Genomic DNA, 17860 nt, shown 5'->3' with positions numbered 1-17860 from the left:
CCAACTCATCGAGATCTCTAACTACCTCACTTCCGGTGCTCAGAAAGACTGGAGCTCTGTACAGTTGCGGTGCGCATGCGGGCATATCGTTTTCAGAATACTCGTCGAGTTTGCCACCTGCTGAATATTGTTAAAATGCAGCTGTACAGAGCTCCGTCAGTCTTTGTGTTTTGCAGTCTAACGCCGTCTGGTCGAAAATCTCCAAATTGAAAGTACCCGGCAGTGAGGTAGTTGGAGATTTCTACGAGTTGGAGCTTTCGATAGAACACCAGCTCCGAGGATCAGCTGAGTATAACTTTTCTTATTTTTGAACCTAGACAAAAACGAGCACTGCACCCTTACAGTGCAGGGGTAGCCCCACTGCAAGGGTTAATACAAATTGTACCCGGAGTTCTGCTTTAAACTAGAACAAAAAGCACAACATACACTACATATTTAACACCTTCTGATGACGTTAGGCAGCGGGGACAGAACTTGTGGAAGTTCAGGGAAGCCAAGCTGAGAGAGTTTGAGCTGTTTAGAAACATGACGACTGTAAGTGCTTCTGCAAAAATTTCAAAAAATACTTTACTGGGTGATGTATCAGGTCTATACACAAAAGGGTGACGAGTTTGGAGAAGGCAGGAGAAGTGAACAATCTAGGACAACATAGCCGATTTGGAAAAATTATCTAATTCAGCTCACTTTCCTTTCTACTTTACTAGCTTTTCTTTTACTTCCTGGATTACTGGCACATATGACTAGACATGTGACTATGGCCCCTTCCTGTTCCAACATGACTGCGAACCAGTGCACAAAGCAAGGTCCATAAAGACATGGATGAGCAAGTTTGGGGTGGAGGAACTTGACTGGCCTGCACAGAGTCCTGACCTCTAACCCCATAGAAACACCTTTGGGATGAATTAGAGCCGAGACTTGGAGCCCGGCCTTCTCCTCCAACATCAGAACCTGACCTCACAAATGGTCCAACATTCCCATAGACACACTCTTAAACCTTGTGGACGCCAACTCAATATTGAACCCTACGGACTAAGACTGGGATGCCAATAATGTTCACGTGCGTGTAAAGGCCGGCGTCCCAATACTTTTGGCAAAATAGTGTATTACCACCACCAATTATGTAAATGCAATAGTGTCCATCGTAAGTGAATGACAAGCAGCAATAATCCTATTTCTGTGAAGATCTATTCACATGAGTGCCGTGCAAACTTGGCATTCCCTCTGTGCTCTCCCCAAAGCACTCACCAGATTTCACTGACTCTCTGTTTCCAGAGGGTCGAACAGCGTTTAGAATTCCATTAAAACACGATCCCATCCAGCATGTTAACTTCACGGCCAATAACTGTCCTGCAATTCGCCTCAGTCCGTCATCTCTCCTCAATACATCAATAGTTGAACCATCGCCAACATAAAGAAATATAGAGTGCTCATAGAGTAGTAAATCAATGCAACAATTTTATTAAAACATCCACTTACATAAAAGTATTAAAAAGCCGGCATCTGCTCATGTCGTCCCGCATGCGCACTAGCTTCAGCAAGCCCCGCCTTCACGCGTTTTGTCACACAGATGTTCTCAAAAGGAAGTGGCCAGTTTATAGGTCAGTAGGGCTTTGCGGGGCCATCTTCCTGTTGTTGTCAGCTGTCCCTTCAAATATATCAGAAAAGCAGTAACACATGTGGACAGAATTTGAAGTTGCTGGTCGATGTAAAATGGAAGAGCGACAGATGTTTATTTCCTGTTCACGCATGCTATGTAATATGCAAGTCTACACATCACCACTTATAGAGTGCACAGAACTCCCCCTGACCATACAGCCACCTGCTTTTATTGTTCATATTTGTTCTGTAATCATGTAGGATCAGAATCTTCTACCTGGATGCTGGCTCAGAGATGTCAGAGCCCTCTAAATCCGGGGTGCCCATGCAGATCAGCCCCTTTCTGCAGCCTATCACTTTGTAAGTTGCAACACACGTGTTGCGGGCTGATCACTGAGGGAGAGGGAACAAAGGAAATGCTTCCTCCTGCCTGCAGCAGACTAATGACATCTCCTAGCCTAGGCAAAGTTACTGGACTAGTGCTCAAGGACAGCTCATGTTTTCTGTTGTCTTTACGCCCCATCTTTTTATCTCGCCACCATTTCTAAAGACAAAGTCTTTTTATTTTCTTTTTAAGTTGTTGGGAAGCAAACTGCAAGATGGCTGCTTCCGCTATCTGTTGTTAAAGGCTTTGGATTAATTGGGCAGGATTTTCTTCCTGACTGTCACTGCTGAATTTATCTGTAATTGTTCAGAGGAGCTCTTCCTCCTTTCATATTTACTAAAACTGCGTTGGAAGGTCCCGGGGGAGATGCTGAAATCTTAATTGGGAGTGATTTCGGGCCATTAATAGCCCGGCATTGCGAGTTGTCAAAGAGCCACGGTCAATAAACCGCTACTGACAGTTTAATTAATAACCTGCTTTAATCGTAAGCTCTGCGAGGCAGTCCCTCTTTATTTTTCTTCAACATGCCTTCAATGTGCAGCTTCCTTTGTGCTTAACCTCATTATACGTATCGATCGGGTTCCTCTGTTAAAGGCTGTCTGTGTCTGCTGGAGCTTTGGTAAATGGCACTATAATTCATAGTTATAATAGACGCGCATAAGCAAGTAAACACACCTGCTCGATTTACATCTCTTTCCATATGCAAATAAACATTTCCAAGTGTTTATTATGTGCAGTCTAGCTGCAAGGAGAAGACTTGCAATGATAAATGGAGATTATTGCGAACAGGCAATTTCAAAGAAGGTAGCAGGATGTGGCATTAAAGCTGAACTCCGGCCTTCCCCTCATTTCCGCACAGTTGTACTGGCTCCTCTCCTGGACTGAAATTGCTTACTCTGATTTTACTGCACACTGCGAGCTTCTCATAATGTGCATTAGAATCTAGAGTCAGACTGAGCTCCCCTTTTTTGTCCTGGCTGAACGACATCCAGCATCATCTATCACTTACCTACCCTGCTTGACTGTCCTTGGCCCATCTCTTTCATTCATTCAATTTTGACAGTAGTTCTTTCAGTCATGAAGGTCTCAACGTTACCTAAGGTGATCTGCATGCAGATTCAGGCTATCTAGGAATACCCACTCCTCCAGATAGATGTCCACCCATCAAGGCAATTATAGGAGATAAAGAGATGCCTCCTTCCAGCAGGATAACGTGCTATGTGACAAGCTAAAATCATCTCAGACTGGTTTCTTGAACATAATAAGTTCCCTGAATTGAGACGACCTCCAAACTCACCCGATCTCAATCCAGTAGAGCACCTTTGAGATGTGCTGGAATGGGAGATACGCATCATGGGTGTGCAGCCGACACATTTGCAGCCACTACGTGATGCTATCATGTCAATAAGTATGGACCAAACTCTCAGGAATATGTTTCCAGCACCTTGTTGAATCTATGCCATGAAGAATTAAGGGAGTTCTTAAGACAAAAGGGGGTCCAACCCAATACTAGGAAGGTGTACCTAATAAAGTGACCAGTGAGTGTATTTTTAATCTGTTGTGTGTGTGTGTGTAAATAAAAAGAAGTTTTGTTTGAAAAGGTTACACAAGGTTGTGCTTTGAGGGGTACCTTAAAAGTCCGATTCTATACACTTGGTAGATATATAATAAAATCGTACCATGGCATGTGTATAAATATGACGATGAAGAAATCTTCTGATGAATATAACAATTACACCACCAAAGGCAACAAGCAATACATTGTGGGCAGCCTCAACTAAAACAAACCAGGAACTACCGATGTCATCAATCACATCCATAGACCTTGCTGCAGGAGATCAATAACGTTGCGGGATTATTCTGGTTATTATCCCATGGAGCACTTGAGGAAGGGAAGGTGAAGTCCAAAACTGTGTGCTAAGCCGTAAAGCTGTAATAGCGGTAGTTGCAGCAAATGGGGGGATAATCCCCCAACAAAGCTCCACTCCTGGAGCGATTTCATTGCATTTACTTAAAGTGAACCTTTCCTTTCTCTTCTGTAATCCACTCCAGCAACTCTTTCAAAAACACTCTTCCTTTCCCGAGAACATGTAAAGTTAGCGGGTTTGTTTTCGATATGCAGAATTTGACTTTTTGCCGTAAGTCGCCATCTAGTCCAGGGGTAGGCAGCCTCGGCACTCCAGCTGTGGTGCAAGTAAAAGTACCATTAGTCATTGCAAGACTACTACAGCCACAGGCATGAGGCAGATGCATGGTGAAATTTGTAGGGCCAGAGTTTGCCTATCCCTAATCTAGTCTCTCATACCCGTCTTTAACCACTCCTCATGGTCGTTGATGTATTCAGAGATCTGTGGCATATGTTTGCACAGTGAGGCTTTGGTTGATGCCTGGCTTCAACTTTTCTATGTTGTGTGGGAAGCAAGAGGGTGGAACCCAATTGGGGATTTACTGGATCCTTGGGGGGGCAGAGTGCCTGATTTATAAACTAGTGAGATCTAACTTAGCTGAATAGTTCCTATCGGCAAATGAAAGGGTTGCTTTAACATGGGAGCCTTTGTTGATAAGCTGTGGTTTGCTTTAACTGGTTTTTGCACTCTCATACAAGTCTATAGGAAAAACCTTCTTGAAGTAGGTTAACTGCAGGTCAAATGCAGCTGTCGATGAATTCTGAATGGTCTCAGAAGCATCTCAAACTGATACCATTGACACAAACACAAAGCCCGTCAACCAAGGCTCTAAGTTTCACTGTATTGTCATACTGAGGCAATGAAAGAAGGGTATTATACGCCCTTTCATCTGTACCCTACACACAGGAAGTCTGTACCAAACTGGTCTCTTTAAAAAAATAAAATAACATACATTAATTATAATGATTAATATTTACCACATTTTGTATCAAATAGAACACAAAAATAACTTTTACAGGCCAAGGATTTCAAAATAAACTTTTTTTCCTCCCAGGCTCGTTATATCCGGATTGATGGCAGCGTCCCATCATCGGAAAGAATACACCTTGTGCACCAGTTTCAGAATGACCCAGACACGAGGGTGGCTATACTGAGCATCCAGGCTGCTGGGCAGGTGAGGAGCTCTTGATGATGAAACCTACAAATTTTGAATGGTACACATGGGATGTATCATAAAACTGATGATGGTGTTTCAAGGTTTAGGGGAAGCAATACATAAGAAATATTTACAGTATACACTGAGTGGCCAGATTATTATGACAACCTGACGATTGTAGGCAAATTAGCTATAATTTCGCTCTGAAGTTGCTAGAGGGCCAGGCCATTGTAAATAGGGAAGCAGGTTGTTTACCACGACAGTAGAAGTGATTTGTTTTCTGAAGATACGGGTAAACAACGCGATTTTAACAGCCTTTGAACGTGGGATTATTGTTGGCGCTCGGAGCCATGGAGCGAGTATCAGCAAAACAACAGAATTCGTTAAATGTTCAAGAGCGGATGTTGTTAAAGTGTTTAAAGACTGGACTGTCAGCCGAAAATCTGGGTCTGAACATGCGAATTGTGGCCGTCAGCGACTAGTCAATGTTAGGGCAGAACGGAGAGTGGCAAGACTGGTACCTACTTCCGGTATGCACCTACCTTTCCGGCCAGTCATGTCCTTTTTTTTTTGGACACTATGTGAGACAACCACAAGAGAGAGAGAGGAGAAAGCCACGAGAGAGAGAGAGCCAGGAGGATGAGTGAGGAGAGAAAGCGTGGAGAGATGGCCAGGAGAGAGAGAACAGGAGGATGAGTGAAGAGAAAGAGTGAGGAGAGACAGGGAGTGTGCCCTCCAAGACATCATGACATCTTGTGCTTGGGTTTCAATTGGCCTAAAACCCAGGAACAGCACATACAGGACTTAAAACTGGACTGTACGAGTGAATTCCGGACAGGTGGCAACCCTAAAAAGCAACAGAGGCGGTTTTCTAATCAGGCGGCCGATCGTTTGGGTCCCAATGAGGGGCCACCTAATGTGCCTGATTAGAGTGCCGATGGGGCCTCTGCCTGATTGTAATCATCCTGGCCGGCCCAGATTGCCTTCTGGCATACTGAATCAATTGGGGTCTATTTTCAGTGGTGGGCCTGAAGCTAGGGCTCAAGTAGCCTCTATGTTAATCAATTGGGGTCTATTTTCAGTGGTGGGCCTGAAGCTGGTGCTCCAGTAGACTCTGTTAATCCGGCCTTTTCACTACTCACCAGCCTCTGCAAGTGTTTTGACCAGTTGGATCAGTCAAATACCCACCCCTGCCCCATGCAATGGTTCCTCCCGCCGGTTCGTACATCCTGTAGTGCAGGGGTAGCAAACCTCCGGCCCTCCAGCTGTGGATGAACTACAAATCCCATGAGGCATTGCAAGATTCTCACCACTCCCGAAGAGAGATGCATCATGGGATTTGTAGTTTCACCACAGCTGGAGGGCTGGTTTACTTTACAACACACACAGGGACCTTGGGGAACAAAAGTAGCCCCCCCCTCCAGAAGGAACGACAGTGTTGGCACCAATTCAGAGATGATTGGAGGATCTACAGTCGAGTGATACACAAATAAGATACATTGTTGTTAATAGTGAAGGTACTTGAATGTATTTTTAAGATTTAACTCCTGAGTTTAGTGTCAATTTAACCTTTTTACAATTACAGACCCCCAACACATGTTGCCCCTTATGTCCCCATACTGCCTTAACCATACTTTTAAAAAAATATGATGACTAGTCTATTAAGTACCACTATGACTTCAAAAGATGTTAATAATTTGGTTCTACAATACCAAACATATGGGTAGGTATGAATAGTATTTTTAAGATTTAACTCCTGAGATTAGTGTCACTTTAATAATATAGAACCATTGTTGATATCTAGTGTGTAATGAACTTCTTCCTATTCACCCTAGTAGTAGTTTTCTTCTGTTTTTTCTCCATAATTTCTCTACTAAGTACTCATTGACAATGCAGGTCTGCTTTATCGCATGGATAAGCAGGGAGGCAGATGTTCATGATCATCTAGCATTTACACAGTCCTTTAAAGTGCTATAAGCTTCAATTCCCTGTGATCACGTTAAAAACACACGATCGTTATATATCCAATTTAACTTGGGGAAAGGGAAACTTTAATTGATTTTTTTATTTTGTTCCAGATAGAATATGGTTATAACCTTATTTTTTGTCCTTTTTTGCTGTTCCTTTTCATTCTCTTTCTACATCTAAAGATGTTTTCATTCCAATAAACCATCATTATTCTGTATCTGACGTTTCAAATAATTAATGTTTATTGTAATACATTTCAAATACATGACTAATTTGCATATCCCATGTGAGCTATTTAAAACCTTACTTCCATGGCCTCCTTCACATGAGTGTATTGTTCCGTCCAACGTGAAGGGCCATTTGTAATGCGCCCGGAGCTGCGGGCAGAAGCGTACAGGCAGCTCATTTAACTCTATGGAGGCGCAGGAGCTGTTCACCCCCACATGCTGCTTTCTGCAGCTTCGAGTTTTGACAGCCGCACACATGCAGGGTATGGCCTCACACGCATACATGATGGATCCAGGTCCGTGCACCGTCTCTGTGTGCGGCTGTCAAAACTCTGAGTTGCGGTAAGCAGCATGTGAAGGGGGCACAACTCCTCCGTCTCCATAGACTTACATGAGCTGCCTGCCTGCTTCTTCTCGCAGTTACAGGCACTTAAAATAAAACGTCCCTTCACGCTGTAAAGAGCAGGACACCCTGTGTGAATGAGGCCTGTTTATTATTAAATCAAAGGTGAAAGTGTAGTTCCACTTTTGCAGTCAAATTTGAGAAACCCCTACTGTTATATGTTCCCCTTCACACAGCATACCTAAAAACATTGAAAACATATTCCTTACCTTTTAGTTGTTTATGTGGAGCAGAATCATACATAGGAGTCTATGGGCACTTCCTATTGCTTTGAAAAGATGGCAATGTGGTGATAATGTATAGACTAGAGAGAGGAGACTGAGAGATGGCACATTTGTATACAATGTAACACTCAAGGCTGCCAGCGCAGCACAGGTAGGGTTAAATATGGCAAACACAACTGCCCTGCTCCCTCATAAATATTACATAGAAAATTAAGCTAAGCAGGATTTTTCAGAAAAGAGAATTTTAAAAAGGTAAGTAGCAATATGTATTTATTTTAACATTATTCTATGTAAATGGTAACATGTATCAAATAGAAGGTAGGTGTTATCTCAGCTGTACTGCGAAAGTGGAAATGCACTTCAAAAACCCTTTATATTACATTTGTGTTTGTGTTTTTTTTTCTTTATTTGCACCTTATGTACATTCTGATCTACACTGAGTGGCCAGATTATTATGACCACCTGACATTTGTAGGCAAATTAGCTATAATTTCGTGCTGAAGTTGCTAGAGGGCCAGACCATTATAAATAGGGAAGCAGGTTGTTTACCACGACAGTAGAAGTGATTTGTTTCTGAAGATATGGGGAAACAACGCGATTTAACAGCCTTTGAACGTGGGATGATTGTTGGCGCTCGGAGCCAGGGAGCGAGTATCAGCAAAACAGCAGAATTCGTTAAATGTTCAAGAGCAGCTGTTGTTAAAGTGTTTAAAGACCGGACTGTCAGCCGAAAATCTGGGTCTGAACGTGCGAATTGTGGCCGTCAGCGACTAGTCAATGTTAGGGCAGAACGGAGAGTGGCAAGACTGGTACAAGACAACAGAAGGGTAACAGTGCCGTGTCAGATTCCTCGCATCACCTTTCAACATCACAAGGCGGCCCAACGAAGTACTGATGTCATAATAATCTGGCCACTCGGTGTATATTTAGGAAGAGATGCCATATTGCAATCTCTTTTTTTTATTCTAGTTTTTTGCAACTAAAATAGTTGTCTCCTTAACATTTCCTATTCTTTTATTTTCCCCATACAGAGAAGGGATGGAATTTTCATTTAGCAAGGGATAACAGAATATGAAATGTATTTAGGAGAATGGAAAAAAAAAAAAAGATAATAGCTGAAAAATTTATGAAAAAGGACAATTTTAAATAACTCTGATGGGTAGACATGGAAATTAGTATTCTATGTCAAATTCTGTACGCTAGACATTACATTACCAATTTGTAATATTATCTTGCTGATATAACAGGATGTCTCACCAGTGGGTTTACAGACAGAATCAAAAATGTTCTTTTCAATTTGTATTCCCACTTTTGCAGACAAATTGGGTTAACACCTACTTTTATGTTTGTTACATCAATTCACATAGCGTAACTTTAAAAAAAAAATTAAAACTTGCAGCTTGCTTACTTTTTTTTTAGATGTTCTTTCTGTTAATTCCAAGATTGAAAATCCTGCTTAGTTCTCAATGTTGGGGGGAGGGGGGTTTGGTTCAAAAAATGTTGCCCTGCTTCTACTGTGTTGGCTGATTTTATTATCATTTGTAAACTAGATGAGCAGGACTGCTGTCCTAACAAAGGGATGAAGGCTTGAAGACATTGGGGGGAATTTAACTAAACTGGAGCAGACAAAACCTGGAGCAGCTGTGCATGGCAACCAATCAGCTTCCCTCTTCTAGTTCAGTTAAGATTTAAAAATGAAAGAGAGAAGCTGATTGGTTGGCATGCACAGCTGCTCTAGATTTTGTCTGCTCCAGTTTGGATAAATTCCCCTCATTGTATGTTAATAATGACATCCTTCGTCTGTCTTAAGTGTTTCTGTTAGACTGATGTTACTGAAATTGAGACAAGATCATAAATGGAGAGATCTAAAAAGTCCACCAAAAGAAAGCTCTATCTGTCCCCAAAAAAGGGTATAAAATTAATTTCAGTACAGCGTTGCATGACGGAATAAATGTCAGTCAAAGTACCGCAGCGCTGAATACTGAAAAATGGCCTGGATGGGAAGGGGGTTTAACACCCCGGATGTCAACTGGTTAAGATATGTAATGTGAATAGGAACATAACAAACATATAGTGGAGGGTTTCTTAGTTTTGACTACAAAAGTGGAAATACACTTTAAAGGAGAACTATAGGAAGAGTAAATTACACTCATCTCAGACGTGTGACACTGCAGTTGTCAAATGTCGGCTCTATTTATCGAGAACTGAGCGATCACAAACCGCTGATCGCTCAGCTCATGGTCTTCACTCTGCAGAGTGCTGTGACTGTCAGTCACCGCTCCCTGCAAGGATTCCCTCCTCCCCTCACCATTCCTCCAGTGCTCATTGGAGGGACAGACAGGGGAGGAGGCGGCCACAGCTGGCTTTAGAGAGGCAGAGCCAACTGTCAATCAGGCAATGGGGTGGATCCCGACAATATTGTCATAATCTTTTCCGGCTGCAGCATGGCTGTGCGCTGTCAGCATATAGAGGGTGGTAGCCTGCTATATGCTGAGTTTGGGTCACAGGAGGACATTAGTAATTGTACTCCCGTGACCCAATAGAGAAATTAAAGCCATGTGTGGTCCGCATATGCTTTGTATTTCCTGTGTAAACTGTATTCTGGTACTTATGTTTATATTGACACACTTTGGAGTATTTACTTCCTAATTGCCTGAGCTTCCACTCCAACAGTTAATTGGACTAAAATGTGATCATGTGATGGCCATTTTAGAAACGGTGAACAGTGAACTGTCTTATCATTTTGACACTTTCTTCCTGCCATGGCAGAATTCAAGCGGTAATGGGCCAGAATATAACCCAGATAATGTTATTGCCTATTACACTTTCTTATCAGAACTGTGGCCAATCTTTAGACCGTAATTTTTTTATTTTTTTTTGCAAAGTCTATTTTAAGTTGGAGTGTTTTCTATTATAACAAAGCAAATAAGAACATCAGTGCATAATTATGTTGTTGGTTTTGTTGTTTCTGAATTCATTCCATTATGTCCTTTGGAGACCGTTGTGTTTGTTTAATTTCCTGGTTCAGGGACTGACGTTCACAGCTGCCACTCACGTTGTTTTTGCTGAGCTCTACTGGGACCCCGGCCACATAAAGCAAGCCGAAGATCGAGCCCACCGCATCGGACAGAGTAACTCCGTGCACATTCATTATCTGATCGCCAAAGGGACCCTTGACACTCTGATGTGGGGGATGCTGAACAGAAAGGTACCAAGTGTCTAAAATAAGAGGAAAACGTTGCAAGCTGCTCATTAATTTATCACGAGCAAAAGGTTGACATAGGAGGGGCAAGTCATAAGTGTTGTAAATAAATTCCCCAGCCTAAGGTTAATCTGCTAGCAAAAGGAACTTTAACTACTTGTAAAGTTTTCAAGTGACCCTGTCGCTAGAAAAGAACAATTAAAAAATGATGTCACTGGAAAGAAAATAATTGCAGCGTGCCAGTCCTTTGATGTGGAGGCTGCATTCATTTTCTGAAAGGACAGAAAAATACACATTGATCCTGCCAAACATGGTGTGTCCTTCTTGCACTTTTCGTGCAATGTCCCGAAATGTCAAACAGAGCAATCGGCCTTCTCCCCCCTATGTAATGGAGTTGAAGAGAGGGAGTGGTATTTTGAGTCCAAATTCTGGAGAGCAGCCTAGGGTGATAATGTTGCTTCTTTATAGATACATTATGGTAAGAGAGCGATGTCACCCTGGGACAGGAAGTGTTACTGTCTGGATCACTAGTTAAAAATAAAGGGAAAACAATTTAAAAAGGAAATGAATACAGCTACCACATCTAATGACTGGTAATCTCCAGTATATTGAATTTTTGTTTTTTGGCATGCACTTTACTACTCACCTGCCCCACTACCCACACTGCAGATCCTCTTTTTCTTGAAGAGCAATGGCTGCAAAAGGATCTTGAGCATCTGACACACTTCTTATGGTGTCGGTTGTCTGGTTCTCTGCTGCACATTTTGGTTACTTTCACTGGCACCAATTTAGAGATGATTTGAGGATCTACAGCCGAGTGATACACAAATAAGATAGATTTTTGTTAATAGTTAAGATACTTGAATGCGATTTTATGATTTAACGTTTAGTGTCACTTTAAAGTGAATCTGTCACTAGTTTAAAAAGACATAATTCTTTGCCATCTTGCTGGCCACCCCGCCCATCTTCAATCTCTTGAAAAGCCTAGATTGCTGAAGAACCTTATGTATTCAACACACACTGGCGTATACTGACATTGGGTCCAGCGAACAGAACCCAGAATGCAGAGTGGCCAGGCATCTGATACTCCAGTGTGTGTTGGATACATAAGGTTCTTCAGCAATCTAGGCTTTTTTAAGAGATTGCAGATTGACTGGGTGGCCAGCAAGAGGGCAAAGTGTTATGTCTTTTTAAACCAGTGACAGATTCACTTTAAAGTGACACTAAACGTTAAATGTTAAAATTGCACTCAAGCATCTATTACATATTTATCTGCTGGGAGATTTTTCATTATGATCACTTTGATTGGTTGCCCAGAAGACAGTAGTGTAACGGTAGAACTTTTTTTTAATGTAGATTAGACACTACCAGAGCAGATAATAATGAGGCAATTAACAGCCAGCGTCCCAATACAACAGACTAAGGGGTTAAAGTAGGGATGCACCGATATATCGGCCGCCAAAACATATCTGCCGAAAATGGCACTTTTGGCATAATGCCGAAAGTGCCATTTTTCTGCCGATACATCGGTGCATCCCTGCTTTCTCTCTTCCTTTTTTTCCCATGGTCCCTGTGTGTGTTGTAAAGTAGGCACCGCTCCAAGCTCGCTCCTGAGGGATATGCAAATAAGGTAGATTTGTGATAATGGTTAAAGCGGACCTTTACCCCGATCTTTAAAATAACAACAAGGATACCTTTAGAAATGTTTGGTAATGACAATCTACGAACACATACTTCTAGATATTTGTAGACTTTGTATTCTTTGCCTTATTTCTCTTTTCTTCCCCAGTCTTCTGACAGTGGCCATGTTAACTAAGGGTAGATTACTAGCTCTCCTTTTACTTCCTGGATTTCTGGCACATGTGACTTGACATGTGACCATGCACATCATCTCAGGTGAGGGAAATGCCTTTCCCTGAGATCTCCTGAGATTACAGATGAGATTTCCCAGCAATGCTCTGCAAATGACAAGGCATTCCCAGTGTGCATTACTTTGGCCAAACTGAAGTCATTTTGCCCTTTCAAAGCAGGAAGTGAATGCTCTGCATGTCTAAAGTATTTCATAATCACAGCATTTTACACCTGACATATCTATGTTATTATTATTATTATTCATCATACATAGAGGGATGCATTGGTAGAATTTGATTTTTGAGTGTAAAGGTCCGCTTTAAGGTACGTGAAAGCTTTTTTTAAGATTTAACTCCTGAGTTTAGTGTTACTTTTAGCTTGTTTTCCTTGACTTGCCGTTTGAGGTATTATTGCAACAGTGTTGCTTGTCTGTCAGCATGTGTAGTCTGATACACTGCCGTTCGGAAAGAGGAACAGTTAACACACACGGATGTCTAGATATGTAAATATACCAAAATGACTGCCCTGATATACTGATAATATTGCAAATGAAACAAAGAAACAAACGTTAGAATTTACATTTACACTGATCATATTTACATTTGTATCACTTCCTGCCCAGAGACGGAGTGGGGTTAAAGAAGTCTATCCAATAGGGAAACAATGGCAATAGAAATTGTTTTTAGCAGGCCTGGGAAAGGCTAGGACCTCTTTTATTGCTAAACAAGAGATCCTGATACCATCCGGGAGATGTAATCAAAAAGAATATTCTTTGTGGAGACTGGAGCTCACTGTGTAGACTGATGCCTTCATATCTAAACCTATGACTGAAATATCTTATACAGTCACCACTACATGTAGATATGTAAATATACTTTTTTATGAATGTGCAACTGAAGCCAAAACCTTTCTTTTTAGTCTTGGATAGAGTGTTGAAGGATTAAAATCCCTGCCAGGTTTATATTGCTGTCTCTGCCCCAATTAGGGTGATTCACCCCCATTATTTGTCCTGGTGACCATTATCACTAAAAGGGAAAGAAAATCACAAATTTTAGGTTGTCACCAAAACAGGAATAGGAAATCTTTCAATGGGGACCTAGTTCTGGTGACCCTGCTGACCACCAGGAATTCCCATCACTTTGGAGGGGTTTGCTCTCACTTCCCGTTGTGGCTATTGGACAGAAAGTGAAGGGAAATCTCCCCCATGGGAATAAAAAAATCTAACAGAGGTTATAGCCCTCCCTTAGGGTAGGTTCACACCATTTTCCGGACCAGATCTGGAATGCAGTGCATTGCGGTTTGTTGCGTTTTCAACCGCGATTTTGCCGCGTTTGGAATTTTTTTCTTTAGCTTAAAATGGTCTTACAGGTGCGTTCCAGTGCGGTTGTATGCCGTTTTGGTGTGTTTTTATGCATTCCAGTGCATGCCAGACCAGACAAAATAAGACAAGCAGTATTTGTCTGGTCTGGTCTGGTCTGGAACGGACTGCGCTGGTGCGCAGGCCAGAAATAGCATAGGGATGCATTTTGGGTCTGGCAACAATCGGGTCTGGTCTGGAGATGATCTGGACATTGTGTGAATGGGCCCTAACTCTATCAAACAACAAAAACAAAAAGTTTTGGTTTGGTATTTAGTTCTACCTATCGCCCAAAAGGTCCAATATCTATAGTAACCCCAAATCTCAACCACCCTATTGTAAAAGGGAACATCACTTGTTAGACTTCACAGGTCTACCCAAATGGAATTATTATAATGGCCACCTTATTCATTCAATTGACACATAGCTGTCCAATTAAAACATAGCTGTCCACAGTTATCGCATCTTACCACTTGCATGTTGAAGATTATTCCTGAATATAATAGATCATTATTACCTGAAATCCAACACGGGAATGTAAAACCTTGTAGAGTAATAATTGAGAAAGAAATGCGTCAATCCCATTGATTAACCAAAGCCGCATGGATTGGTTCTATAGCATGTTAGTAGACGGAAGATCTCTTAATATAAGTCTCAGGCAAGACACTTTGTTGCAAATCATAAGTATGAAGATAACAAATAAAAGTTGTTAGAAAAGATTCCTTCCCTCCGTCAATATCATCTTCTATAAAATAAAGCAGTCAACATCACTTCGCTGATTGAAGAAAAAATATAGGTTGTCATGAACAGAGTCAGTCCTCTAATGAAGTAAAGCGGTTTCACATAGAGATAATTCCATATAGAGACATTCGGATCAGACTTGTGGAAATAAAGTTGTATTAAATCAACGGCAGAAGGTAATTCTGACAGATGCTCGTGTCCAGCAAACGGTGTACACGGAGAGCATTTTGTAAATAATTTACGGTTGTTTCCTAGCAAGTGATGATAATCAGCGAATGGTCTATATGGACAGATGAAAATACAATGACCACAATTAGCAAAAATGTAGTAGATAGAGTTCTCAGCTGCTGCTTGACGCATGCTAACGTGCAACAAATTATAAATGTGGCTATAAATGAAACCGTTGAATACAGTCAGTGTAGGCAATATGGTTCTCAAATAATGCTTATATCGCATAGATTTGTAGCAGTGTGTTAGGATAAGCACCTATCATGTATGGCAACACAGTGGCGTGGATGTTAGCACTTCTGCCTTGCAGTACTGGGGGTCCCTGGTTTAAATCCTGGTCAGGACACTATCTGCATGGAGTTTGCATGGGTTTACTTTACTTACTGGATATTGAGTTCTTATAGGTATATTGAGCATCAGAGATTGTTGATCCACGGAATATCTGATTTCCTTATGGAATCAGTAAGGAATTTTTTTTCCCATGTTGGAGCAGATTTGAACTATGCTTTATTGGGTTTTTGTTCCCTTCCTTTGGATCAACAGGGGGTAATTGTGGGCATAGAGTTCAGTTTAAGCTTTTTGTTTTCATACCTCCTATAGGTTGAACTCGATGGACATATGTCTTTTTTCAACCTGACTAACTATGTAACTAGACGACACTATATGTGTGGAGTTTGCATGCTCTCCCTGTGCTTGCATGGGTTTACTTTACTTACAGGACACTATCTGCGTAGAGTTTGCAAGTTCTCCTGTGCTTGGTGGGTTTACTTCGGGTACTCCAGTTTTCTCCCACACTCCAAAGACATGCTGGAAGGTTATTTGGCTCCTGTCTAAATTGGTGTATGTGTGCATGTGAGATAGGGACCTTAGATTGTAAGCTCCTCGAGGGCAGGGACTGATGTGAATGTGTGCTATGTAAAGCGCTGCGCTATATAAATACTAATAATAAATAAATGTAATAGTAAATGGTACAGTTTCACCCTATAGCAGGGGTATGCAAACTTTTGTCTTCCAGCTGTTTTAAACTACAAGTGCCATGAGGCATTGCAAGACTCTTGACAGCTGCAGCCATGACTCGCAGAGGCATAGTGGGATTTGCAGTATCACCACAGCTGGAGAGCTGAAGTTTGGCTACCCTTGCCCTACAGACCCCTGCCCTATAGAAATAATGTTCCATGAAGTTGGACTAGAAGGGATCAAGCTGCCTAATGCTTGTTGTAATCTTTAGGAATGCTTCCTGTACACATTGCTCTACAGGTTAACATTTCCAAGCCGTAATTTTACAAATGTGTGCATAAAGCTGTAAAGAAAAGAAAAAAAAGGTTGGCAATGCAGCTCATTAACTCAGAAAATGTAGAAAGGTGATTTTGCAAGCTCATTTTTCCCTCCAGTACATGAATTAGATCAATTCCCCCCCTGCTAATAAAAGGGGATCTAATTTGAAACACTGTTATTAAATATTAACCAAAACACGGTGTGTTTTGTCATTCAATAAAGAGAAGACAATGGGATGTGGAAGGGGGGTGGGGGGTGGAAGGGGGTTGACTGGTGAATGGAAAAGCCCACTGTACCGCATTCACATTCTTACACATTTAAAAAAATATATATATGTATGTGTAGTATGTGTCAAGGTGGTTGCGTGTTTTATACCAGAGCTTGAAATGATGACACCACTTGTTATATAACACAGGTGCACCGGAATCCAGGCTCCACTTTGCCACCAACAAATGATTGCTTGGATATGCAAGAGTTCACTAATTAGGCCGGGTAACTACCCAAAGCCTGTCAGTGACTAGATTAACATCACAATGGAAAATTCAGTCTTGGAATGGCCATGTTGAATAGTTCCCTGCAGCGGAGACACAGAGCACAGTCGAGAGCATACGCGGTGTAGGTTTAAATAAAACGACTGGTGCTGATTTTCCACTGCTAACCAGTCAGCAGCAACAGCTTGAATTTTTTTTAACAATTTTTATAGTTTTCATTATATCTGTATAAGGTGGCAACCCGACCATACTTGCTGATGATGCATGCAGGCTTGTGCACCTTATTGTCAAGCTACACAAAAATAGCAACCGCACAAATAAATTTATAAATAGCAAAGCAAAGGTGCACATGGAAGGTCTTCAATAATACGAAACACACACCCTATTGTTCTCCTCTCTGTTCAAATCTATTAGTATGAGGGCTGTTAAAAAAAAAATGCATTACTATCCCTGAGTAGACAACAGATTTATCTCAGCACTCGTTAAAGGGCATTTACCGCCTTCAGCAAAAATGTAATAAATGCACCCACAGTAATAAAAAAAATAGCATTTAATAAATTCTTGCAATGAAGCCTGCAGAGTATTGCAATTGCGAGCATTGCAACATGGGTGCAGTGTACAGGCTCCAGCAGATTTTTGCTTGTGCTTCATTGATATTTACGAGTGCCATTTTTGCAGATGGGACTTGCAGTCATCCCATTAACAAATCTGTGTCAATGGGTGTTGTAAGTGTGCAGTTGGATCCACGCACAGGCATGCTAAATTACAAAGAAAAGAGAAGCAGGACGGTGCAGGGAGAAGACCACCACGGTTCAGCTATGTGGATTTGCGCAATTGGGGGGGGGTGTT

The 17860-nt window shown here is 41.6% G+C and overlaps 1 protein-coding gene across 2 annotated transcripts in view; it reads left to right on the top strand.

Moving 5' to 3' along the window:
- The window catches only part of ZRANB3 (zinc finger RANBP2-type containing 3), a 115987-nt gene that overhangs the window by 25556 nt on the left and 72571 nt on the right, over positions 1–17860 (top strand). For both annotated transcript variants that reach the window (XM_018561810.1, XM_018561811.1), the window contains 2 exons: positions 4943–5062; positions 10895–11074. In XM_018561810.1, coding sequence (XP_018417312.1) covers positions 4943–5062; positions 10895–11074 — 300 coding nt within the window. The remainder of the gene's footprint in view (positions 1–4942; positions 5063–10894; positions 11075–17860) is intronic.

Source organism: Nanorana parkeri, unplaced genomic scaffold, assembly GCF_000935625.1.
Source record: "Nanorana parkeri isolate BGI_ZX_2015 unplaced genomic scaffold, ASM93562v1 scaffold545, whole genome shotgun sequence".
NCBI lineage: Eukaryota > Metazoa > Chordata > Amphibia > Anura > Dicroglossidae > Nanorana > Nanorana parkeri.
This window is presented reverse-complemented; position numbering and strand designations above follow the sequence as displayed.